General features: G+C 49.3%; 1 protein-coding gene across 1 annotated transcript; it reads left to right on the top strand.

The window, feature by feature from the left end:
* Positions 1-261: 261 nt before the first annotated feature.
* Positions 262-26342, top strand: TNFRSF13B (TNF receptor superfamily member 13B; the record flags this gene model as incomplete). The annotated part of the gene is given in 6 exon segments (XM_079726251.1): positions 262-285; positions 289-322; positions 16574-16711; positions 19123-19368; positions 25593-25778; positions 26122-26342. Coding segments are annotated over 6 exon segments (849 nt in total).

Raw genomic sequence — 26342 nt, 5'->3', positions numbered from 1 at the left:
GCCACCCTGGCTGCAGCCTGATGTGTGTGATGGGGCAGGAGACCAGGCCCGGTGGGCAGTGCACCCTGGGGGCTCAGCAGACAGCGTGGGGGGGCGGTCCTGGAGCATCAGGCTGGGCCCACACCCCTCAGCTCCTGAGACAGAGGGCGCAAGCGCGGAGGGAGGGGAGCCGCTGATTTACATCCTACAGGTGGGGGGGAAACCCAGGAAGTGCAGCCCGGGCACTAATCAAATCTAGGCTAATAATAAACGTCCTGAGTAATGAGTGGCCTGGGCCGGAGCAGGTGAAGTGGCCGGAGCCGGGTGGGCCAGGAGGAGCCATGTGAGTAGCCGGGGAGGTGGGGGTGGGTGCAAGGGGCTCCGCCTGGGGCTCTGTGTGGCATCGGGGACACAGGGCAAGTTCGGGCTGCCCCGGGGCCTCTCGTGCCCGTGCACGTGGAGAGCCCTGGGTCTGGGGCCCTGGGGGTCTGGCCTTGCTTTCCTATGAGCAGCCGCAAGGTTGGAGGGTCGGCCTCACAGGCAGGAAGTCCCTCTCCCTCCCTCCCACCCCAAGCTGGCCCCAGGACCCACAGCCAGATGGGCCAGGACGTTTTTTAAACATCAAGAGTGTTTAACAGGCCCTCCTGCAGACGTCGACCAGTGTCCACACTTCCAGGATTACCCATGCCCCGCTGGATCACTTTAGAGACAAGTCCAAACAGCGTGTTACTGATCTGTAAATACCTCTGTATTTCTCCCTTTAAAACAAAAACTCCTTAAAAAACACCCCCCCCCAAAACTCTCATGCCATGACGACTTCTGCAAAGAATGATTCCTTAGTGTCACCAAAGCGCCCATGTTTAGACATCCCCGACTGTCTTGTCAATGTCTTTTCCAGATGATTTGTTCAAATCAGGATCCAAACACCACCGTTTTGGTTATATGATTTAATCTAGAACATTCCCACTCTGTTTTCCCTTGCTGTTTTTTTTTAATTTTTTTATCAAAGAAACCAGATCATTTATCCTACAGAATTTTTATCAGGGCAGTTTTGAAGGTTTGTTCAAAGGCCCAAATCTGGAAGCGTGGGTGCTAAAGCAGGTGGAAGGGTCCAGGCCCCTCACTGTGCAGATAGGACCCACGGCCGGGTTGGAGGGGCCACGGCTGCTCTGTCCACCACACGCCGGGCAGGGGGTACATCTCCTCTGTGAATCCTTTGGATGGGAATTCTTTGTGTCAAGCAGCCACATCCCCAGATGTGTTCCCAGCTAAGGGCTCGGATGTATAAGATTTCTGAGCGAGTTGGACCAGGAAGGGACAAGAGGTTGCCTTGACACAGGATGGAACCGCCCAGGCCCAGGCCCATGAGTCGGGAACCTGTCAGAACTGGGACCGGGCGCTGACAGAGGCCGCCAGGAACAGCAGAGTCGGGCCTGCCTCCCCTTGTCCACCGACTCGCTGTGTGACCTTGGAGGAGCCCCTTCACCTCTCTGGGCTCCATTTCCTCGGTCGTAAAATGAAGGAGAGCCTCTCCCCCACCAGAAGTCCCTGAGAAAAACACAGAAAGGCTTTGAACTTGCCTGAGCTCCTCCTGAAGAGCCACAGGCAAAGGCGCTGAGAAGGGCTGCAGTTAAAAACAACAGCAAAACTTTGGCTTTCTTTAGCCCAATGTTTTTCAAACTAATTTGACCACAGAGGCCCTTCTTGGTCCAGCACCTACAAAGCCAGGCACGTGAGGGAGATGGGCAGACAGCTGGGGTGCAGGAGAGCCCGGGCCGTGAGCCCAGTCCACAAACCAGGCCTGCGAGAGCTCTCCCCTTCTTCCCGTGGTCAAAACGGCTTCTGTTCTGCTGGCCAGTGTCAATTTGGGGCTTTTCCTGCCCTTCTTTGGGGCTGGATGATGGTTCTGGAACTTTATGTAGGTTCCGGTGGTGTTGGAGGAGGGGTGGGCAGGGACAGTGCAGACATCTGGTCGGCTGGGTGTCTGCCATCTGGACAAGTGGGCTCTTGTGTCCCTGTCAGATCCAGTGGCTTGGTGCCCTCTGACCAGGAATGGGTCTTTGAGGCTTCCTAGGCTGCCCTCGTCTGATCCAACCTGCTGTCCACTGGCCATCGCTTCCCTGTGGGTGGGGTGGTGGCAGCTTCCACCCTCCTCTCCCCAAATGAGAGAAGGCTCAGGGGTCTCTTCAGTTTTGTGTGGTCCTCTGCTTATTTTCTTTTAATTGAAGTATAGTTGATTCACAATGTTGTGTTAGTTTCTGGTGTAAAGTGATTCAGTTATACACCTATATATTCTTTTCATATTCTTTTCCATTACGGTTTATCACAGGATATTGGATATAGATCCCTGTGCTCTACAGTAGGAGCTTGTTGTTTATTTTATATATAGTAGTGTGTATCTGCCAATCCCAAACTCCTAATTTAGGTCCTCTTGCTTTTATTTATTTATATTTTTTGGCTGTGCCGTGTGGCTTGTGAGATCTTAGTTTCGCCACCAGGGATCGACTCGGGGCCCCGGCAGTGAAAGCACCAAGCCCTAACCACTGGACCGCCAGGGAATTCCCAAGCCTCTTGCTTTATAAGTTTGCTTTGTGAACAGATGGTAGTCACAGGCTGGAAGCCCACAAAGTATAAAAAGGTACATAACACAGCCTTCCTTTCCTCCTGGTCCTCTGTCTGCCCAGCTTTCCTGGCCCCTCTAGAATAAACAGCTCTGTTCAGATGCTTTACGTGCCACAAAGTTCACCTGTTTAAGAGCTCTGTGCAACCATCACACTAATCTAATTTTAGAACATATCATCATCCCCAAAAAACCCCTGTCACTCCTCATACCTCCCCACCCCCAGCCCTAGGCTGGCACTGACCTACTTTCTGTCTCTATAGATTTGCCTACTTTGGACATTTTATAAAAATGGCATGTGCTGTCTGGTGACTGGCTTCTTCCATTAGCATGTTTTTGAGGTTCATCCATGTGGTAGAGTGTCAGTACTCCATACCTTTTTGTGGCCAAATAACATTCCGTTGTACGGATGGACCACATTTTACTAATCCATTCATCAGTTGACGGACATTTGGGTTGTTTCTACTTTTTGACTATTATGAACAATGCTGCTGTGAATATTCAGGTACAAGTATTTGGGTGGACATGTTTTAATTTCTCTTAGGAGTGGAATTGCTGGGCCATATGGTAATTCTGTGTTTAATGTTCTGAGGAGCTGCCAGACTGTTTTCCAAAGCGGCTGCACTGTTTTTTGTTTGTTTTTTTTTTTGCGGTACGTGGGCCTCTCACCACTGTGGCCTCTCCCGTTGCGGAGCACAGGCTCCGGATGCACAGTCTCAGCGGCCATGGCTCACGGGCCCAGCTGCTCCGCAGCATGTGGGATCTTCCCAGACCGGGGCACGAACCCGTGTCCCCTGCATCAGCAGGAGGACTCTCAACCGCTGCGCCACCAGGGCAGCACCCTAACCCATTTTTAAACTGGGTTATTTGTCTTTTCATTATTCAGTTGTAAAGGTTCTTTATATATTCTGGATACAAATCCCTTATCAGATATATGATTTGGAAATATTTCCTCCAAGTCTGTGGAATATCATTTTATTCTCTTGATGGTGTTCTGTGAAACACAGAAGTTTAAAATTTTTATGAAGTCCAATCTCTCAAGCTTCTTTTTAATCATTTGTGCATTCCATCTCACTGCCTAACCCCAAATCATGAAGATTTACTCCTGTCTTCTTCTAAGAGTTGTCTAGTTACATTTAGGTCTATGACCCACTGTGAGTTACTTTCTGTGTATGGTGTGAGTTAGGGGTCCACAGTTCATTCTTTTGAAGGTGGCTTACCCAGTTGTCTCAGCACCATTTGTTGAAAAGACTATCCTTTTTCCCGTTGAATCTTCTTGGTATCTTTGTTGAAAATCAATTGACCATAAATGTTAGGCTTTAGTTTTTGACTCTAAATTCTACTCTACTGACCCACGTCTGTCCTTATGCCAGTACTACACTGTCTTATTTACTGTTGGTTTGTAGTAAGTTTTGAAATTGGGAAGTGTGAGTCCTACAACCTTGTTCTCTTTCAAGAGTGTTTCAGCTCTTCTGGGTCTCTTGCATTTCCATATGATTTTAGGATCAGCTTTTCAAATTTTGCAGAAAAGCCAGCTGAGAATTTGATTGGGATTGCACTGAATCTGTAGAATTATTTGGGGAGCACTGCTAGCTTAACAATATTAAGTCTTTCCATCCATGAATATGGAATATCTTTCCATTTATTTAGGTCTTCTTTCAGGAATGTCTGGTAGTTTTCAATGTGCAAGTTTTGTACTTCTTTTGTTCAATTTATTCTGCAGTATTTTATTTAAAACACCGTTTTTGGTTTCTTATGTTTCCTTACAGTGTTTCTTTATGTATATACTAATACCTATAAATCTAAATTAGAACTTTCTCCCTTTTTGCAGAAAGAAAGAAAGGAAGGGAGACTATGAACCATGCTGTTATGGACCTTGTTTTTATTTTTTTATTATTTTAAAACAATTATTTATTTATTTGGTTGCGCCGGGTCTTAGTTGCGGCAGGCGGGCTCCTTAGTTGTGGCATGCAAACTCTTAGTTGCGGCATGCATGTTGGCTCTAGTTCCCTGACCAGGGATTGAACCTGGGCCCCCTGCATTGGGAGCACAGAGTCTTAACCACTGTGACACCAGGGAAGCTCCTTGTGTTTGTTTTTCCACTTAATATATCTTGGAGTTCTTTCTAAAGCAACATACAGAGAGCTTCCTCACCCCTTTTCTACAGCTGCGTAATAGTCCAGTGTATATAATTTACTCAGTCAATCCCCTACTGATGGACATTTGTGCTACTTCCAATCTTCTGCTATTACAAACATTGCTGCAATGTATTTATCATTTTGCACTCTGAAATAAATCCCAGAGTTTAATCACTGTATCAGCAGGTAAAAACATCAGTCATTTTGACTAATGTTGCCAAATCTTCCCCCTTGAGGGTTATCCCTATTCCTCTCCTTCCAGAGTGAATGAGTGCCACTCTCCTTGTGACCTTGCCAACAGGAGGTGTTATTAAACTTCTGGATTTTTAGCAATCTATTAGGGGGAAGATGGTCTCAGTGTAGTTCAAATTTGCTTGTCTCTTAGGAATGAGACCAGACAAATTTATGCTGTTCGTCCCTGTCTGTGAACTGTCTGTTCATTACCTTTGCCCAATTTTCTGTCGGGTGGCTGGCCTTTTCCTTTCTGCTTACTCTTTTTTTTATATCTGTGTTTCTCCTTTTGTATTATTTTTTTATTTATGGCTGTGTTGGGTCTTTGTTGCTGCATGTGGGCTTTCACTAGTTGTGGCGAGCAGGGGCTACTCTTCATTGCAGGTGCGCAGGCTTCTCATTGCGGTGGCTTCTCTTGTTGCGGAGCACAGGCTCTAGGCTCACGGGCTTCAGTAGTTGTGGCACTTGGGCTCAGTAGTTGTGGGCTCTAGAGCACAGGCTCAGCAGTTGTGGCGCATGGGCTTAGTTGCTCCGCGGCATGTGGGATCTTCCCGGACCAGGGCTCGAACCCGTGTCCCCTGCACTGGCAGGCGGATTCTTAACCACTGCGCCACCAGGGAAGGCCATCTGCTTACTCTTTAGATACAAGTTGCAAATGTTTTGTTCCCGTTTTTCATTTGTCTTTGGACTTTCCTCCTTAAGCTGCTTTTTACCATGCAGAAGTTGTTTGTTTTGTGTAGTCTATTTTATCAATTTTTTATTTTATAGAGTTTGGATTTGGGGTCACAGAAAGGCCTTTCATACTCCAAGGTTACAAAGAAGTTATTGAATGGTTTCTTCTCTAGAAGTTTTAAAAATTTTATTCTTTTTCACACTTAAATCTTCGGGCTGTGTTTTCAATCTAGGGGAAATTATTTTCTGTGCTGTTTTCTGGCCCAATCATTTTGTGCCAAGAATCCTTTCCTCTAAGTTCTGAAAGCAAAAGCCAGGGTTTCTGCTCTTCCCACCCCACACTCCAACCTCAGGACAGCTCTGCCCTGAGTCCTACTTGAAGGGAGGAGATGCAGGCAGGGGAGGGGGCAGAACAAAACTCAGACATTACGCAATGCCAACACAGCGCAAGAACGAGGGTTGCTTTCTACTCCACATGTCTTCACTGAGGACAGCTCTGTATAAAGTATTTGGTTATTTGTGAGCACTGGCCGAGGACCTACTGTGTGTCTGGTATTACAGAAGCACTGGGCTCAGAGATGAATGAGACAGTGTAAGGAGGTAGATGGCTACACCCTCAGATGTCAAATTACAAAGTAAGAAACATCACCAGGTAGAAGGTGCTCAGGCCACATGGCCATCCAGGACGGCACACCTGAGACATCTCAGAGGAGAGGTCAGGTGACACGGCAGCATACAGGGACAAGTGTCTTTGGGAAGTTATAGTGCTTCAGCCAGAGGCTGAGGTTCTGGGGGCAGTTCCCAGGCCTGGAGTGCGGATTTGCTGATTATGAAATGATTATAATTAATCCATTATATTTTAAACCACTTTATCCAAATAACTACCACTTGGCAACCACACCTCAGGCCAGTTCCACGCGTGTCATGTGCACGTCCTCGAGGAAACCTCCTCTGCAAAGGAGCACCCACAGTCCCCGTTTACAGAAAAGAAAACCCGAGGCTGTGCTGCCAGCCTTTCCCAAGCTGGCTGGCTGGTGACTCAGAGTTGTGCTGTCCTCCACAGGCACGGCTACGCTCACACACATTCTGTCACTGAACCATGGGAAATCGGTTTTCAGAATGAGTCAACAGGAGGCAGAAATTACAATGGGAAGAAACGGTCATCCCCACCTTTCTCTCTTCCTCTTTCTTCCTGATTCATAACAGAGAGACTGTAAACGATCACTGTAATTCTCTCACCTGTCACCCAGAATGTGGAAACTGCTGAAACTCTTTCGGACCCCCTAGCCCACCACATGCTCAAGGAGAGACCACCCTCTTTGCTGCCAGCTAATCCATTTGCTCCAAATGCAAAACACTCTGCAGTTTTTCTCTCTCCTTCCTCCCTGTCTTATAAGTCCTGTCATTGCCCTGTTCACTGACAGTGGTCTAGGGGTGTCCCCTCTCACAAGTGAGTGACTACTGTAGACACAAAGTCAGAGTTATTCTCTGATTGTTGTTCACTTCAACATGACGATGTAAATTTTGTTCACAGCTGAGCCATGTGACCTCCCTGGAGTTGAAACTCCTTGGTTTTCTCTGCATGTCTCAGTAACTCACCCCCAGCTCTGGGGCAGATCCAGCCTGTCAACTGGTCAAGCAGACTCGCTTATATACAGTTCCCTGGTTCCACTGGAGATGTTCCTCCTGCTTTTCTCCTATTTTAGTTGAGACAGGGCTCCCCCTTGGCCTCCAGGCCATGTCCCAGGGACTCCCTTCACCATCATTCTGAGAACTTCTATCTTTCCCTCTTGGCTGAGATGGACCCTGCTTTCCCCCCTCCTCCATCAGTTGAAAGTCAACTGACCATAGGTGGAGAGCTTATTTCTGGGTTCCTTTCTATTCCACTGCTCTGAGTATCTGTCTTTATTCCATTATCGCACTGTTTACTTTAGCTTTGTAGTAAGTTTTGAAATCAGGAAGTGAGTTCTCCAACTTTGTTGTTCTTCAAGATTGTTTTTTGACTATTTAGGGTCAAATGAATTTTTAAGACGGGTTTTTCTTTTTGTGTGTAAAAAAGTCACTGGGATTTTGTTAGGGATTGTATTGAAACTGTAGATCACTTTCAGTAGTACTGACATCTTAACATTGTCTTTCAATCCATGAACATGGGATGTCTTTTATTTAGATCTTCTCTAATTTCAGCAATGTTTTGTAGTTTTCAGGGTATACTTCTTTCACCACCTTGGTTAAATTCATTCCTAAGTATTTTATTCATTTTTATGTCTCTGAATATGGATTTGTTTTCTTAATTTCCTTTTAGGATTGTTCATTGCAAGTATATGAAAAATGCAACTGATTTTTTGTGTTGCTTTTGTATCTGCAACTTTGCTGAATTTTTAACAGTGTTTAGTGTGTGAAATTTTTAGAGATTTTACATATAAGATCATATCACCTATGAACAGATAATTTTACTTTCTCCTCTTCAATTTGAATACATTTATTTCTTTTTCTTGCCTAATTGCTCTTCCAGTACTATGCTGAATTGAAGTAGTAAGAGTGGGCATTCTTGTTTTGTTACTAGTCATAGGAGAGGGGTTTTCAGTCTTTCACCACTGAGTGTGATGTCAACTGTGGGTTTTTCATAAACGGCTGTTATCATGTAGAGGAGGTTGTCTTCTATTCCTACTTCACTGAATGTTTTTATCATGAAAAGGTGCTGAATTTTGTTAAATGCTTTTTCTGCCTCAAAATGATCATGTAGTTTTTTTTTTTTTTTTTTTTTTTTTTTTTTTTTTTTTTTTTGGTATGCGGGCCTCTCACTGTTGTGGCCTCTCCCGTTGCGGAGCACAGGCTCCGGATGCGCAGGCTCAGCAGCCATGGCTCACGGGCCCAGCCGCTCCGCGGCATATGGGATCCTCCCAGACCGGGGCACGAACCCGTATCCCCTGCATCGGCAGGCGGACTCTCAACCACTGCGCCACCAGGGAGGCCCGATCATGTAGTTTTTTCCTTCATTCTTGTAGTGTATTACATCTATTGATTTTCATGTGTTGAACTATTATTGCATTCTGGAAATGAATCCCACTTGGTTATAATGTATAATCCTTTTAATATGCTGTTGGATTTGACTGGCTAATATTTTGTTGAGAATTTTTGCATCTATATTCACAGGGCATATTGGTCTGAAATTTTCTTTTCTTATGACATCTTTATTAGGCTTCAGCATCAGTGTTATGCTGACCTCACAGATTTAGGAAGTGCTCCCTTTTCAATGTTTTTGAAAGAGTCTGAGAAGGATTAGTTTTAATTCTTCTTTAAATGTTTGGTAGAATTCACCAGTGAAGCCATCTGGTCCTGAGTTGTTTTTTTTTTAAAATGATCACATTTTTTCTTTTAAAAAAACTTTATTTTTGGCAGCGTTGGGTCTTCATTGCTGTGCACGGGCTTTCTCTAGTTGTGGAGAGCGGGGGCTACTCTTCATTGTGGTGTGCGGGCTTCTCATCACTGTGGCTTCTCATTGCGGAATGTGGGCTCTAGGCACACGAGCTTCAGTAGTTGTGGCACACAGGCTCAGTAGTTGTGGCTCACGGGCTCTAGAGCACAGGCTCAGTAGTTGTGGCGCATGGGCTTAGTTGCTCCACAGCATGTGGGATCTTCCCAGACCAGGGCTCAAACCCGCGTCCCCTGCATTGGCAGGTGGATTCTTAACCACTGTGCCTCCAGGGAAGCCCCAGTCCTGGGCTTTTTGTTGGGAGGTTTCTTATTACTGATTCAATCTCCTTACCTGTTATAGGTCTATTCAGATATTCTTTCTTCATGTATCAGTTTTTGTAGATTGTACGTTTCCAGGAATTGTCCATTTATTTAGATTACCTGATTTGTTGGTGCACAATTGTTCACAGTACTCTCTTATAATCTATAAAATATGTACCAATGCCCCACTTTCATTTCTGATTTTAGTAATTTGAGTTTCGTCTCTTTTTCTTAATCAATCCAGCTAAGGGTCTGTTGGTTTTGTAAATCTATTCAAAAACCCAACTTTTGGCTTTGTTGATTTTCTCTACTATAGTTTTTCTTTTTAATTTATTATTATTATTTTAATCAATTCTTTCTATCTTTATTTATTTGGCCGCATCAGGTCTTAGTTGCAGCATGCAGGATCTTGGCCACGGCACGTGGGCTCTTTGTTGCGGTATGTGGGCTCCAGAGTGTGCGGGCTCAGTAGTTGTGGCACGCAGGCTTAGTTGTCCCACGGCATGTGGGATCTTAGTTCCCCAACCAGGGATTGAACCTGTGCCCCCTGCATTGGAAGGCAGGCTCTTAGCCACTGGACCACCAGGGAAGTCCCTATTACAGCTTTTCTATTCTCCTTTTTATCTCTGCTCTAATCTTTCTTTATGCTTGCTTTGGGTTTAGTTTGCTTTTTGTTTTCTAGTTCCTCATGGTATAGATAGGTTAAGATCTGAGAAATTCTTCTTTTTTAGTGTACCCATTTGTATCTATAAATTTCCCTCTTAGCATTACATTCACTCTATCCCATAACTTTTGGTACATTGTGTTTTCATATTCATTTATCTCAAGATATTTTCTAATATCTCTTGTGATTTCTTCTTTGACCCATTGGTTGTTTAAGAGTGTTTTGGGGGGAATTCCCTGGTGGTCCAGCAGTTAGGACTCTTTGCTCCCAATGCAAGGGGCCCGGGTTCAATCCCTGGTCTGGGAACTAGATCCTGCATGCTGCAACGAAGATCCAGCGTGCTGCAACGAAGATCCGGCACAGCCAAATAAATTAAAAAAAAAAAAAATGTGTTGTTGAAGTTCCACATATTTGTGAACTTTCCAATTTTCCTTCTGTTATTGGCTTTTAGTTTCATTCCACTTTGATCATAAAAGATTCTTTGAATTACTTTAATCTTTTAGAACCTATTAAGACTTGTTTTGTGACCTGATATATAGTCTGTCCAGGAGTATGTTCCAGTGACACTTTAGAAGAATGTGTAGTCTGCGTCGCTGAGTACAGTGTTGTGTATATGTCTGTTATATGGTGGCTTTACAGAGTTGCTCAAGTCATCTTGTCCTCATTGATCTTTTGTCCAGTTCTCCTACCCACTACTGAAAGTGGGGAATCGAAATATCCAAATATTATCATAGAACTGTCTATTTCTCCCTTCAATTCCATCAACTTTTGTTTCATATGTTTGCACCCTGTTGTAACACACGTGTTTATAATTGTTAAATCTTCTTGCTGTATCAAACTTTTAATCAATATATCTTGTCTTTGTCTCTTGTAACCTTTTTTTTTTTTTTTTTTTGCGGTACGTGGGCCTCTCACTGCTGTGGCCTCTCCCGTTGCAGAGCACAGGCTCTGGACGCGCAGGCTCAGTGGCCATGGCTCACGGGCCCAGCCGCTCCGCGGCATGTGGGATCTTCCTGGACTGGGGCACAAACCCACATCCCCTGCATCGACAGGCGGACTCTCAACCACTGTGCCACCAGGGAAGCCCTCTTGTAACCTCTTCTGATTAAACTACTTTGTCTTATAATAATATAGCCACCTCAGTTCTTTTTTGGTTATTATTTGCTTGGACGATATTTGCCCATTGTTTTACTTTCAAGCTCTTTTGTCCTTTTATCTAAAGTAAGTCTCTTATAAACAGGATATAGATGAATACTGTTTTTTTAATCCAATCTCTCAGTCTCTGCCTTTTGTAATAGCAGAGTTTACTCCATTTACATTAATATTACTGATAAAGGAGTTACTTCTGCCATTTATCTATGTGTTTTCTGTATGTCTTATGTTTTCTGTTCCTCAGTTCCTCCACTAGTGACTTTTCTTTTGTATTTAGTTGATTACTTGTAGTGTGCCATTTTTATTCCCTTTTTCTTTCAGTTTCTGTATGTTTTTAGTTATTTTTTTAAGTGATTACCCTGAGGATTACAATGTCTTAAACCTCTAACAACTTAGTTTCAATAATAATTAGTTTCAGTAGTGTACAAACACTGTTCTATATCTCTGTCCCTTCCTATTGCTATTGATATTGTCATAGATTACCTTTACCAGTGCTCCTTATTTTTTCTTATGACTTCAAGTTACTGTCTAGTGCACTTTCATTTCAGCATGAAGGATGACTCCCTTTAGCATTTCTTGTAGGACAGGTCTACTGGAAACAAACTCTCTCAGCTTTTTCTTATCTGGAAATGTCTTAACTTCTCCTTCATTCCTGATAGTTTTGCCAGATATGCAATTCTTGGTTGATAGTTTTTTTTTTCCTTTTTGCACTTTAAATGTAACAGCTCACTTCTAGCCTCCATGATTTCTAAGGAGAAACCAGCTATTAATTTTATTGAGGATCCCTTGTATATGACAATTGTTTCTTTGTTGCTGCTTTCACAATTCTCTCATCTTTGCATTTCCACAATTTTATTACAATGTGTCTCAATGTGGGCATCTTTGAGTTTATCCTGCTTATTCACTGACACTCTCAAACATGTATATTCATGTCTTTCCTAAGATTTGGGAAGTCTCCAGCCATTATTTCTTCAAATATTTTCTCTCTCTCTTCTCTTTGAAATTCCTATGTGCATACGGTGTTACATTTGATGGGCTCCCACGAGTCCCTCAGGTTCTGTTTATTTTTTCTCATTCTTTTAAATTTCTGTTTCCTATTCTAAATAATTTCAATAGTCTTATCTCCAGGTTCACTGATCCTTTCCTTCTGGCTGCTCAGATCTGCTATTGAACCCCTCTAGGGAGTCTTTTCATTTCAGTTAATGGACTTCTCAATTCCAGAATTTCAGTTTGTTTCCATTTTTTAATAGATTATTTAGAGTGGTTTGAGGTTCACAGAAAAATGGAATGGAAATTACAGAGAATTCCCATATACCCCCTGTCCCCAAACATGCACAGCCTCCCTCACTATCCATAACCTGCACTAAAGTGGCACATCCACTACAATTGAGTAACTACATTAATACATCATTATTGTCCAAACTCCATAGTTTACACTGGGGTTCACTCTCAGTGTTGTACTTTCCATGGGATTTGACAAATGTATAATGACTTGCATCCACCATGACAGTATCATACATAACAGTTTCTCTGCTCTGTAGAATCCCGTGCTCCACCTTTCTCTCTCCCTCCCCCTCAACCCCTGACAACCACTGATCTTTCTTCTGTTTCCAGAATGTCACAGAGCTGGGATCATACACCGTGGAGCCTTTTTATCATGGCTGTTCTCAGTCACATGCATTTAAGATTCCTCCTTGTCTTTCCATGGTTTGAGAGCTCATTTCTTTTTAGTGCTGAATAAATTCCATTGTCTGGATGCCACAGTTTATCAGTTCACCTACTAAAGGGCATCTGGATTGCTTCCAAGTTTTGGTTCCTTTTTTACAACCTCTCTTTATTCATATCCTCATTTTGTTCTTACATCATTTTCCTGATCTCCTTTAGTTCTTTGTCTGTGGTTTCCTGTAGCTCATGGAACATATTTAAGACAGTTGATTTAACATCTTCGACTAATATTTCCAATGTCTAGGCTTCCTCAGGGATGTTTTCTGTCAAAGTCTTTTTTTCTGTGAATGTGCCATATTTTCCTGTTTCTCTGTATGTTTTGTAAGTTTTTTGAGAACTGAACATTTTGAGCATTACATTGTGGTAAGTCTGGAAATTTAACTCTCTCACTCCTCAGGGATTGCTGAATTTTTTGTTGCTGAGAGCTGGAGTCTGTGACTCTTCCAAACTGTTTTTGCAAAGTATGTATTCCTTGTGTGTAGTCACCAAAGTTTCTGTTCCTTCATCTCTGCAGTCAGCCAGTGACCTGACAAAGATTTTCCTAAATGTGTGACTCCCCAAATGGGGGGCAGTAGATCTCTTTCAATCCCCTGGGAGCCACTTCAGCCAGGGAGGCTGAAACAATGCCCACCACCCTCTGTGCTGGCTCCTCAGTGATCAAAAGTGGCAACCAGCGATTAGAACCCACAATCCCAACATTCAGAGGACAAGGTCCTTATTGCCCATCCAGGTCCCAGCAAGTTGCCCCAGGGACATGAGCAGCCACCACCCCACGACAGGCTGAAAGGCACCAAAACTCCCCCAAATCTACCTCTTTGCCCAACTGTCCCATAGACAACCCCAGAGCTCCAATATCGTTACTTCAGCCAAGGCTGCCAGCTTGATGGCCACTAGGGGAGAAGCAGGTCGCTGGGGCTTCCTCCTGGCCATCTTCCCTGGCATCGCTCTCACGCCCCCACTTTGATTTGAAACGTCCACAGAGTTCCTAACTCACAGAGCCCTCCCTGTAGGTGACCTGCTTGTTCTCAAGGAGGCTTTAGAATCTCCTCCAAGTCTCCATTGCTCCTGAATTTCAGGATGGTGGGTCTTGGTTTGAGAGAATTTATTGTGCAGGACACCTGATTGGCTCTTTGAATCTGGAGGCTGTCTTTCAAATCTGTTTTCTCTGGAACTCCCATCAGTCAACCTCCGGACGTCCTGATATAATTCCATATTTTTCACATCTTTTCCAATTTTCTGGGATATTTCTTCAATTACATCTTATAACCCTTCAACAGATGTTTTTATTCTGGCTATTATATTTTAAAATTCCTAGTCATTCTTATTTGTTCTATGCATACAGTTCTTCAAACGTAGCACATCACTGGGCTTCCCTGGTGGCGCAGTTGTTGAGAGTCCACCTGCCGATGCAGGGGATGTGGGTTCATGCCCCGGTCTGGGAAGATCCCACATGCTGCAGAATGGCTAGGCCCGTGAGCCATGGCCGCTGAGCCTGTGCATCCGGAGCCTGTGCTCCACAACAGGAGAGGCCACAACAGTGAGAGGCCCACGTACCGCAAAAAAAAAAAAAAAAAAAAAAAAGGTAGCACATCACTGAGAATTCCCTGGCAGTCCAGTGACTGGGACTCCACACTTTCACTGCTGAGGGCCCGGGTTTGACCCCTGGTTGGGGAACTGAGGGCCCGGGTTTGACCCCTGGTTGGGGAACTAAGATCCCACAAGCCAGGAAAAAAAAACAGATTAGCACACCATTCTTTCTCGTGGATATAGAAGTTCTCTTCTCTTTCTAAGGATGTCTTGTTGTCATCTTGTAGTTTTCTTCTGTTCCCTGCATTGTCTCTATTGGCTCTGGATGGATTTCTTCTGCTTGCATCGTCCAAGGTCTCTTTCATGCAGAGGTGGTGCTCCAATATCAGGTGACCCTTGGCTGCGGTTCACAATTCACATTGAGGCAGTAATGGCTGATTGGAAGTTCTGGGTAAATGGACGGGGTTTTCACATAGAAGCTTTGCTCTAGTGGTCAGGCAGCGGCATGGTCATTTTCTTGAAAGAATCTCCCAGTGAGTGCCTCCACAGCTTTTCCTTTGGGTCAGTTTTTCCAGAGCAGAATCTGGTTTCCTGCCAGTTGGAGGATGGGGAAGGACACATCTTTTACAAACCTGGCCACAGCACTCCTGAGGTATGGCTGGGGGGATAGTGGACCTCACTGCCACCCCTCCTCAGTTGTGTCTGAGGAGACCCCAACCTCCTGCTCGGGTGGGTGAGGGGCTGTCACCTGCCTGGGGTCAAGCCCTCTTTATGTAAGTCTCCATCCAACCCTATTTCACTGCTCTGCCCTCCTATCCCCCACGGTCAGAGGTCCTAGTGCCCCAGTTCCAGGAGGTTCCTAGCATTCGGCAACTCAATTCTGCTTCCTCCCCGTGAGCTTCAACCGAGAGAGATCTTCAACTGAAGCCTGTCACCCCAGGCCCTCTGCCTTCCGTCTTCCAAAACGTTGCTGACACCTGTCCCCTGCTGCAGTCATTTCTTCCATTCCATCTTTGAGGACAACTATCTTTTCCTGCCCTTTCAGTTTGGTTTCAAGAGGGAAGGAGGATAAACCCAGGTGGTTAAGCTGCCGGGTTGAGTGGGAGCCACTGGTCTTTCCTCAGTGGACTTCCATTAAAGAATAAACAAGTGCCTCAAAAAATGTTTAAAAGAAGTTGTTGGGGAGGAAAATGCCATGAAATTAGGCAGAAAATTACAGAAGACTCAGCAACACACAACCATCTGGAATGAGTCCCAGATGCCTTGCAGAGCCAAAGAATCCAGACAATGAAAGTTCAAGAACGGGCAGTACCAGCAGCCTATGGCCCTGTGGCGTTCAAACTCAGAACAGAAGTTACCTCTGGGAGCGGATGTTGGGTGGGAAGGGCCCATGGGAGTCATCAGGGTGCAAGAAATGTTCACCACCTTGACGTGGTGGTCATGACACAGGTGTGTACACGTGGAAAGATTTGTCAAGCTGTACTCTTGAGATTTGTCATTGTGTGTGTCTCACATCTCAGCAAAAGAGCAAGGGAAGGAAACGGACATTTATTGAGTGCTTGCTGTTTGCTAGGCACTGGCTAGGTCTGCTTTTCTTTCTACTTCATTCATTTAATGAGCACCTACTATGTGCTCCCAGTTAATGGGGAGACAGTATCAAATAATTGCATCACAAAAGTCAAGTGACAACAGTGATAAGAGCATATCAGAGTGCAGAAGAAGGGGCAAGTCCCAATCCAGGGTGGGAGGGTGTCAGAAAGGCTTCCCTGAAGAAACGAAGTTGCAACAGACATCTGAGGGGTCAGGAGGAAATGACCAGTCGTGAAGCATGAAGAGCATGGGGTGCAAAGGGACCAGCACATGCAAAGACCCCGTGGCAGGAGGCGTGTGCACGTTCATGAGGGCAGAGAACAGGGCCGAGCAGGGCTGCACTGATGCCAGAGGGGCCTCAGAACTGCCGTGCCCCAGACGGGAAACTGAGGCTCAGGGTGTCAGCCCCAGGTTGCCCAGCAAGTACAACTGGGGCAGAAACCAACTCTCTCTGTTCCCCCTAGGGAACGTGAGCGGGAGAGGCCTCCTGGGCTCCGGCCTCCAGTGGTGCCAGCTGCCCTCACATTCCCTGCCTCTCAGCCCCACAGGGCCTGCGGCTGGGGGTGGCCATGGAGCCCTGCCCCGAAGAGCAGTACTGGGACCCACTGCTGAACACCTGTGTCTCCTGCAAAACCATCTGCAGCAATCAGAGTCCACGCACCTGTGCAGCCTTCTGCAGTGAGTTTTGGGGCCCGAGCCTGGGCTGGATGCCCCTCCTGCCCCCGGAGGTGCCCTTGGCCTGCACTTGGGGCCTGAGGAGGGGTGGAGGGAGACTGGAGATGGACAATGTGGCACCTTCTACCTTTCGACCCTCCTACCCTCCTTGCAGCTTCCCAAGCATGCTCTGTTCCTTCCTGCCTCAGGGCCTTTGCACAGGGATGCATTTCCCCACCTTCTCCCCTGGGCTCCCTCCTACCCGGCCTTCAGGTCTCAGCCCCAAATCAAGAGGTCCTCTCTGACTGCCGGATGGAAAGAGGGCCCCTCCTTCATCATTCTCTGCTCTTTCTTCTGAAACTTTTTATTACAGAAATTATGACAGAGAGAGAGGACAGCATGATAAACCTGTCTACCCATCAGCAGCTTTAGAAATTCCACCTTTTCAGTCCCCAATTTTTTTACTTGTGTATTTTAAAGCCAATCCAAGAACTCGTATTATTTTACCTGTAAATACTGGATCACGAATCCCTAACACATAAGGGCCTTTAAAATATAACCTCCATATTTTATCACTCCCAGCAATAATCCCTTAATATCATCTGCACTCAGGCCATATCCAGTTTTCTCTAATTGTCTGGAAAAGTGTCTTTTGCTTGCTTTTTCGTAACTTGTTCTTTGCCTGATGGAACTTATCACAGCTTGTACCACACGTTCTTTCCTGTGTGTTCATGTGTCTCAACCACCTGACTGAGAGCTCAATTCCTTTCTTAAGCCTAGCACAGTGCCTGCCACATAGTAAGTGCTTGATAAATACTGGCTGAGTGGGACTCAGAGAGGCTGAGTGACTTGCCCAAGATCACACAGCACAATAATGGAAGAGTTAGGATTTGAACAACAACTTTCTGAGTCTGCAACACCATGGCTCTGAGCCACTATCCATTAATGAGGTGGACATTCACTGTGTTGACCCACAAACCCCTGGAAAGAGGAGTCTGACAGACCCTTCAAGGAGGTTATTATCTAGTGGGAGAAATGACTCCACTTCATGGTAAAAAGCTGAACTACCGTAAAACGTCACAGCTGCGAGAGACCACGTCCGGCTGATGGGTTGGGGAGCAAGGAAGTTTTCTGGTAAGAAGCCACACCTGAGATGGATCGTTAAGAGTCCACAGATGCAGAAGTCAGATGAGGGGGAACGGCACCCCTGGAGGAGAGACCAGCGTGGACAAAGGCATGGAGGCGGGAAAATACAACAGGGAATAGCGAGGCCCAGAGGGGAGGTTGTGAGGTCAGGCAGTGAGGGCTGGTGGTCTGTGGAGCTGTCACCTGCACAGCCACATGGGGGTTCCCAAGAAGGAGAGGAGGTCACGGCAAACCCGGGAACACTGCTGCCATCAGGCTAACTCCACCTTGTGAGTGTCGGGGTCAGGAGGGTCCAGGGCCACAGCAGGGTAAGGGCAAGGGGTGGTCATTGGTCCTGACAGGATCACCCCAGTCTTCCCTGAGGTCCCAAATGCATGCCTTCCTGGTTTTGTCTTCTACTCTGAAAAGGATGTAAGTGTTGGCGTGTTTGCAACACAAAGAGGCACAAGTGAATATTCTATTTAAACCTTGAGCATTATTCATTATGTGTCAGGCACTGTGCTGGGGACTTCAAATCCTCGTGGCTTCAAGGTCTGGGCTCTTGGCCTCTGTCTTGTGCTGCCTCCAAAATGCGCCCTGAAAACCTGCATGCGAGTCACATTTTCGTATGAATGAATCTTAGAGACAAGGGAAACCTACACTGTGAAAATATAGGTTTCTGTATGGCACTCAAAACTGCTCTCTCCAGCAAGTGTGAATGGGCTTCAGTTTGCTTGGCTTCTTCCCCTTGGCACTGATGCCCGGTTAAGCTCCTGAAATTCTCATTTATTATTAAGACAGAAAAAACACTATTAATTTGAGCTTTCTCACCTTCCTTCCAGTCCCCTTCCCCAACTTGCTAAGGCAGATTCTGGCTTTGTTCTCCATTCCTTATGTTTATATGAAATATGTTTCTCCCTTATGAGGTTTGAAAAACCCAAGTAAAGAAGTTATGTGACAATGTAATAACTTAAAAGATAACTAGAAAACCCTTATACAGTTAGTACTAAGAAATGCTCTTTTAAATAATATATAGGTCAAAGAAGAAACAATAGTGAAAAATAAGAACATTCTAAACTAGGTATAGAAAAAATACTACATGTCAAAATGTGTGTGATGCAGCTAAAACAGTACTTAGAGAACAACGTATAGTCTTACATTTGCATACTGGAAGAGGGCTTGGATTACCCTGGAACTGCTTTTGGGGAACTGGACTAGGATTTTTTTTAACTTTGATACCCTTTGAGGCCAGACCCCCAGTTCCTGCCTGCGTCTGTCACCCAGCAGCATCACGCATCTCTGTCTCCCAGAGTCACTCAGCTGCCGCAAAGAGCAAGGCAGGTACTATGACCAGCTCCTGGGGGACTGTATCAGCTGTGCCTCCATCTGTGGACGTCACCCCAAGCAATGCACACACTTCTGTGAGAACAAGTTCAGGAGTCAAGTGAACCTCCCACCAGAGGTCAGGAGACAGCGGACCGGAGAGGCCTTGACCCGGACAGACAACCTAAGGAGGTACCAGGGATCAGAGCACAGAGGCTCGGATATGGGTCCAGGTAAGCCACCTAAGGTTGGCCTGCGCGGTGTCCAAGGGTCAGAGTGGGTGGAAGGCAGGCACCAGGCCTCAATAAGGAGAGGCTGCAAAGCAGGAAGTCCAGTGCAGGCAAATGGCCAGAAACCAGGGGGGTGGGGGGATCATCACAGGATAGAAAAAAAAAATTAGGCAAAGTTTACAGAAGTCTGTGGGCAAGAAGGAAGCAAAAGAAGAAAAAAGACCTGACAGTTGGGAGTCTCATAATGGTGGCTGAATGAATTCTGAGAACACAGGACAGCGAGTGGACAGCACAGCTAACCTGTGAGCAAGACCCCCACTCCATTTAGAGGCAATGGAGACTTCCCAAGAATGAGAAGGAAAAGTACTACCAAAAAAGCTCACGGTGGAGATGGGCCTCCTTAGATATGTGAGAGGGGTCCCTTGAACTGGGCACCTACTAAGCGCCGAGCACTGGAAATGACCTAATTAATCCTCCCAGAAAACACCTCTTGGCTCAGCAACTCTGCTCTGTGGTGTCAGAAAGGACGGGGCTTGGGTGGGGATGTGGACCCAAACACTTGATATTTATGGTGCTCTTGGTCTGCCAGGCGCTGGCTGGTTTTCCTCCTTTTCTGTGACTTTCCTCATGACATCACTTCCATGAGAACAGGCTTCATGTGTCCTGATAACAAAGTGCCCAGCCTGGTTCTTCTCAGTTAGACTGTTGTCTCTTACTCTGTTCTACTCTCCTGTCAGTAAGCTGCTGCCGTGTAACAAACAGCCCCCAGATTCCACGGCGTGTTATTCCTCATGGCATAGGGCTTGGCTGGAGTCAGCTGGAGGGGCTCTGCTCCTGAGTCTCTCATCCTCCCCTGGGACCAGCGGGTGGGCAGGAGCATCAGAGGTGACACACGGGCCTCTGAACCTCTCGGCCAAGAGCTGGCACCCATCATCTGCTGCATCCTATCCCTCCAGATGCAAAGCCAGCCCGATTCAAGGCGGGGGAGACAGACCCCACTCTCGGGTGGAGGAGAGGCGAAGGATTTGTAGCTGTGGGGGGTTTGTGGCCGGTTTTTATCCAGCACAGCCTCTTGTGAGAGGAAATGCAGATTCACACACAGAGGGCGTGGATATGGGGGGAGGGGGTGACGAACAGAACCACAAAGGGGGCTGCTCTCCAAGGCCTGGTGACCCCCACGCCTGCCCTGCAGTGACGTATTTGACTCTTCCAGCCAAACCCAGAACCCCGTCCACCTCCGATGCCACAGATTCCCCTTTACAGACAGAGAAATTGAGTCTCAAAACCTAGAGAGTCAGTGCACAGCTGAGTGGGGACTCGGGCCCGGCCTGAGGGTTCCAAAGTCTGTCCACTCTGCAAGAACCAAGCCCCAGAACAGTGTTCTGTGGCACCGTCACCCACTTAGGGGGACCTCTTGCCAGTGTGACACCGTTAGCCCTTCCTGTCTGTGACCACCAGCCAAGCCCCCTCCCCAGAGGGCCTGGGGTGGACCCTCCAGGTACGAATCCCCCAGGAAGTGTGGACAGATATTCCAGGAGCTAGTGGGGTCAGTGTGACCACGTCTGACATGACCGCTGTCCCAGTCATTCCATGGTGCGGCCTCCTGAGCCTTGGGGGCTGGGTGACGCCTCGCCGTACCTGCCCCTGCCCCGTGTCCCTCTGGAGGTCTGGGGCTTATGTGTGTCCCACTGTGTCCTGATAGCTGGGCATGCAGGTGGGGCGAGAGCTGGGTTTGGTGGGGACTGTGAGCAGGGAGTGCCGGGCCCACACCCTGGGTGTTGAGGGCAGGGCGTGCAGGACACTGCCCGTGGCAGCGGGGCTGACCTGTCCCCCCCTCTCACTCCCCGCCCTGCCAGCCCCCACCTTGGCCCTTCCACATCTCTCGGAATGGCCGTTCCTTCATTTCACGGTAACTGTGGAGGGCTCAGCTGTGCCTGGGGGGCCGGTGCAAGAGACAGGCAGACCCTGTCGCTGACCCCACGGAAGTCACAGTCTGATGGGAGAGACAAGACAAGTGATTGAGTAACCTCAGTGCGTGGCGACGACATCCCCCAGCTAGGGTGTGATGGGGCGAGGAAGGTCTCCCCGAGGAGAGGCTTTCAAGGTAGACTGGGGACCAGACCCCTGGTTCCAACTACCACCGTGTGACCTTGAGCAAGTCACTTAACCTCTCTGAGGTTAAGTGTTTCCGTAAGACTGAGATCATCTGCCTTCACCGGGTTGCTGTGCTGCGTGTCAGGATCAGCACGTAGTAACTGCTCATTTAAAAGGAAAGCATACATCTAAGAGACGAGGTGGAGAAAGGTGTTCCAGGCAGAGGGCACAGCATGTGCAGGTGCTGGGAGGGGCTGGGAGCGGAAACACACGGATTCTCTGTGGACAGGGTACAGCCACTGCTAGTACCACTGGGGCTGCGACTGCTACAAACAGTGGGAGCAAAGACTAAGTTTTAGTGAAAATTAAGGTTTGCTTTTCTTATCCGAGCCCACGGAGCCCCCAGGCCCTATTCAAGAGCCTCCTGGGTCCCGGGTTCAGAGCTCTGGGTGGTGTGAGCACGGGTGACCTGGGACGTCTCCAGACTCTGTATCTCCCTGTCCCCACCGGGGACAGTCAGCCCGGCACCCCCCTCACAGGGTTCTTGTGGGGCCTCAGCGACCCTGGGCCTTGATGCTCCAAATCCTTAACTTGATTGCATCTGCATAGGCTTTTTCCCCAAATCAGGTCATGAGGTCCCACGTGCAGGTTACCAGGCCCCTTGTGGGAGGGTGATGCCCACCTTGGGAGCACATCCTGCATGGCGGCCTGGGGGTTGGTCTTGTCTCTGGCTTTTTATCTCAGGGTGTGGAGCGTTTTCTTCCCACACACGCCCGCCCCCATCCGCCCCCGACGGCTGCAAGAGATGTTACCGTGGTGGCTGCCCCAGGCCCCCCCTCATCCCCAGGGCTGAGGCTAGGGAAAGGGGGCAGAAAGCCTCGGGAGCCCACCTCACCCCTCCCCTGACCTGCCTGCTTGCTGGGCTGGGGCCATGGGGATGCTGGCGGAACGTTCCACTGGGTCAAGCTGCTACCAACAGCGCAGAAGCTGGAGCGTCCGTCCCATTTCACCAGAAGGTAGGCAGGCCTGACCGTGAGCAGGGGTGGCCGCAGGGCCCAGGCTCAAAACCTGCCCTGTCATGGCTACATCAAGGCCCCTCAAGACAGGTCACAGCACTGCCGCCTGGCCAGCTCAAGCTCCAGCCCAGCAGCAGCAGTCGGGGAAATCCTGTTTCTAGGCGAGACTGACTCTGAAAACAGTACAAGCACAGAACAAATCTAATGGAAAACCCGCTTGGAAATAAACCATCCGCGGTGCCCCCTGGTGGCGGTGCTCAGAACTGCGCCGCAGGCCTGGCTCTCAGGCAAGGACAGAGCTCACATCCTTTCCGGACTGAAGCCCCTGCACCCACCGGAGTCAGCAGACAGGGAGGCACTGGGCGAGGCCGCTCCGCTCCGGGGCTAGGTCACTGAGGGCCGACAGAGGGCAGCGATTGAGCTTGCAGACCTGAACAGCTGGCGACTGAACAGAGGAAGCACAGCAGTGGCTGGGGACCCCATCCCCCCACCTGGCCAGCCTCTGACTCGGCTTTAACAAGCGAGGCAGCCAGCATGCTCCTTGCCGTTCCCATTTGGAAAGGACGACACACAGGGAATGGGACGGAAGAAAGAAGGTTATTAAAAAAGCGAGGTTTGGGGAAAGTCTCTCCCCAGGAGCAACACCTGCTGCAGCCTGGGTTTGTCGGTTCCCACATGGTCTCGTCTAAGCATATTTCACACCAGGCAGAATCCCGGGCGCCCACCTCTCTCTCCCTGTTCACTTCCTGCTCCTGAGGCTCAGCCCATCTCAGGACTCACCACGGAGCTGGTCTCCGGCTCTCACTGTAAACAAAGCCCCGCAAATGCCTGCATCCACGTGCCTAGAAGTGAAGGTGAGTCCACAAGCCTGGAAAGGGCGTGTCCGTGTTGGCAGGTGGTTGTACGTGGCCCTCAGAGGAGACCACCCCACCCAGATGTGCCTGTGTCGCCAGCCTGGGACAGAGGCGGAAGGTGACATCTTTCGTAGTTTTAACTGCACCTCTCCTCTGGATCCAGGGCCTTTGCGAAGCATGTTTAGGAGCGGGTCACCAGGCAGGAACTGGTTCCATTTCCCTCAGGAAGCCCCAAATCACCCTCCTCACATGGTGGCTCAGGGCGCCCGGGAGAGCAGAGCAGAGGCTGCCAGGCCTCGTCATGGCACAGGCCAGGCCCTGCGTCCCCTGTACTGCGTACTGCTGGGTGCAGGGGAGCCCAGCCCAGCCCGACTTGAAGGGCAGGAATCGAGGACCATCTCCGAATGCCAGCAGCCAGCCTCGAGGTAGTTTGAGTGTTAGAATTCAGCTGAAAACACCTGAAATATGCAGATGTTTGGTCTCAAATCCACCCAGCAGTTCACTGTGTACTTAGCAGCGTCTGGTAGCTGGGAATTCCACCTCCCATGTGAAGGCTGCCAGCCTCTCCCCCGCTAATCCGGCCAGGCCGACGGCTTTATTTTATCCCAGGGACACACAGGAGCCGGTGGGCAGAAGGGGGCCCGGGAGCTGGGACACATGGACGTCGCTGGCCGGGGGGGGGGGGGGCGGCGCCAACAGCCCACCCAGAGCTCTGTGAACGTCAGGGTGGTGCCAGCCAGCTGTCACTTCATAAAATTCTGCCTCTAAGGAGCGTGCATAACGAAGAGGAACAGTGTCCACCTCGCCATCTGTGCGCGGCTGGCCTGGAACCCCGGCATGGAGCCCATCAGACCTGCCCCCAGGTGCAGCTCTGCAATTGTGACCAGATCTGAGGCTCAGTTTTGTCATTTGAAAAACAGAGCATAAGATGCTGTGGCCAGGGCTTCCCTGGTGGCGCAGTGGTTGAGAATCTGCCTGCCAATGCAGAGGACATGGGTTCAAGCCCTGGTCTGGGAGGATCCCACATGCCGCGGGGCAGCTGGCCCCGTGAGCCACAATTACTGAGCCTGTGCGCCTGGAGCCTGTGCTCCACAAGAGAGGCCACGATAGTGAGAGGCCCGTGCACCGCCATGAGGAGTGGCCCCCACTTGCCACAACTAGAGAAAGCCCTCGCACAGAAACGAAGAGCCAGCACAGCCATAAATAAAAAAAAAAAAAAAAAAAAAAGATGGTGTGGCCACAGCGGGAACAGCCTGCAGGATCCTCAAACAGCTCAGCAAGGAGGCGCCACCTCACCCAGCAACTACACTCGTAGGACGCGTCCATGAGAGCTGCACACACACGTGCACACGGAAACCTGCACACAAGCCTTCACAGCCGCCAAAGGGTGGAAACCGAAATGCTCATCGTGGACAAAGACACACGATGTGGTGCATCCACACAGTGGAACGTTACTCAGACCCAACACACGTGGCCACACGCCTCAGCCTTGCAAACACGCGGAGGGGCCGGACGTGAAGGTCCTGTGCTGCACAATTCCATTGGTGTGAAGTGTCCAGAACAGGCGACAGAGACAGCGTGGTGGTGCCCGGGGCCTGGGGCGGACGGGGGGCGTCATGCGGTGCCGGACACACCCCAGGAGCACAGGCAGCAGCTGCATAAGCCTGAGAACACACTAACCACTCCCCCTCATCTTCACAGCCGTGAGCCTGGCAGCATGTGGACTACACCTCAACCCCTAAAGGGGGCAAGCGACCCTCCTTCACAGAAGCACGAGGGTCAGGGACACACTACACAGTGTTGCGTGCAGCAAGACCAGCAGGCGGCCAGCAGCCCCTCCTCCCGGGCTGGGGGCGCCCAATCCCAGGGCCCGGGACAGATTTCGAGGGCAGGGCTTTGGCTCAGGGCCCTGCGCTCCATTTCCCCAGGCCCCCCTGGTTTACACCTGCCCCCCAGGCTCAGGAGCAACACCGTCTCTCTCCAAGCACGTACTCCTTGGTCAAAGATCCTCCCTGGACAACTGTCCACCTGCTCACCCGTCCACCTCTGGTACTGTCCCAAGCTACACCCCACAGCGAGAGAGAACGACAAAGGGCGTCCAGCTCCGGGGTCTCCTGGCCCTCCGAGGGGGTGTGGGGGTGACCGCATGGCTTGTTTGGGGCTCACGAGGAGAAAGCAAGCGAGCAGGACGAGGGGCTGCTGGCCGGAGGGGGTGCTTCAGGGAGGGGTCCCTCCTGACTCTGGGTCCCCCGCTGTCTTGCAGCACCCCCAGGGCTAAAGCTGAGCGCCGACCAGCTGGCCCTGGTCTACAGCACGCTGGGGCTCTGCCTCTGTGCCATCATCTGCTGCTTCCTGCTGGCCGTGGCCTGCTTCCTCAAGAGGAGGGGGGACCAGGTCTCCTGCCAGCCACCCCCCGGGCCATGTCGGATGCAGGACAAGTCCTCCAAGGGTGAGCACGCAGTGGGGTCCTGGACATCCCTGTCCTGGCTCTGCCCCCGCTTCTAAGTGGAGAGCGGTTGCCAGTTCTCCCGGGGAGCAGCCTGGCGCCAGTTCCTACAGTTTCCTGTCTTGATGAAATTGGGTCAAACATCAAGGCAAGAAGAGACAGAGCCCTGAGGAAGGGTGGGTGTTGGGCCCCGGGGCTTGTCCCACTTGCCAGGAGAGGGCAACTAAAACCGGAGGTGGTCCCCTGGGGGTGCAGGGCGCAGGCAGGCTGTGAGGCCCGCTCCTGGGAGTGCAGGGCGGGGGAGGAGGGGTCCAGGCCGAGGTCAACGCCCTCTCCCCCTCAGCAGATCACTGGATGGAAGCGGGCAGCGCTGCAGGGGCAACGCCTGAGCCGACGGAGACGTGCAGCTTCTGCTTCACGGAGTGCAGGGCGCCCGAGCGTGCTGGGAGGTGGGCGCGCCATGGCCAGAGCACAGCCGGACAGCCCTGCGTGCGCGCCCCGAACGGCGGCCTCTGCGGCATTGAGGTCGTGTGCACGCCCGCCCAAGAAGGAGGCCTGGCCACATGA

Source organism: Hyperoodon ampullatus (assembly GCF_949752795.1).
Source record: "Hyperoodon ampullatus genome assembly, chromosome: 19".
Taxonomy (NCBI): domain Eukaryota; kingdom Metazoa; phylum Chordata; class Mammalia; order Artiodactyla; family Ziphiidae; genus Hyperoodon; species Hyperoodon ampullatus.
This window is presented reverse-complemented; position numbering and strand designations above follow the sequence as displayed.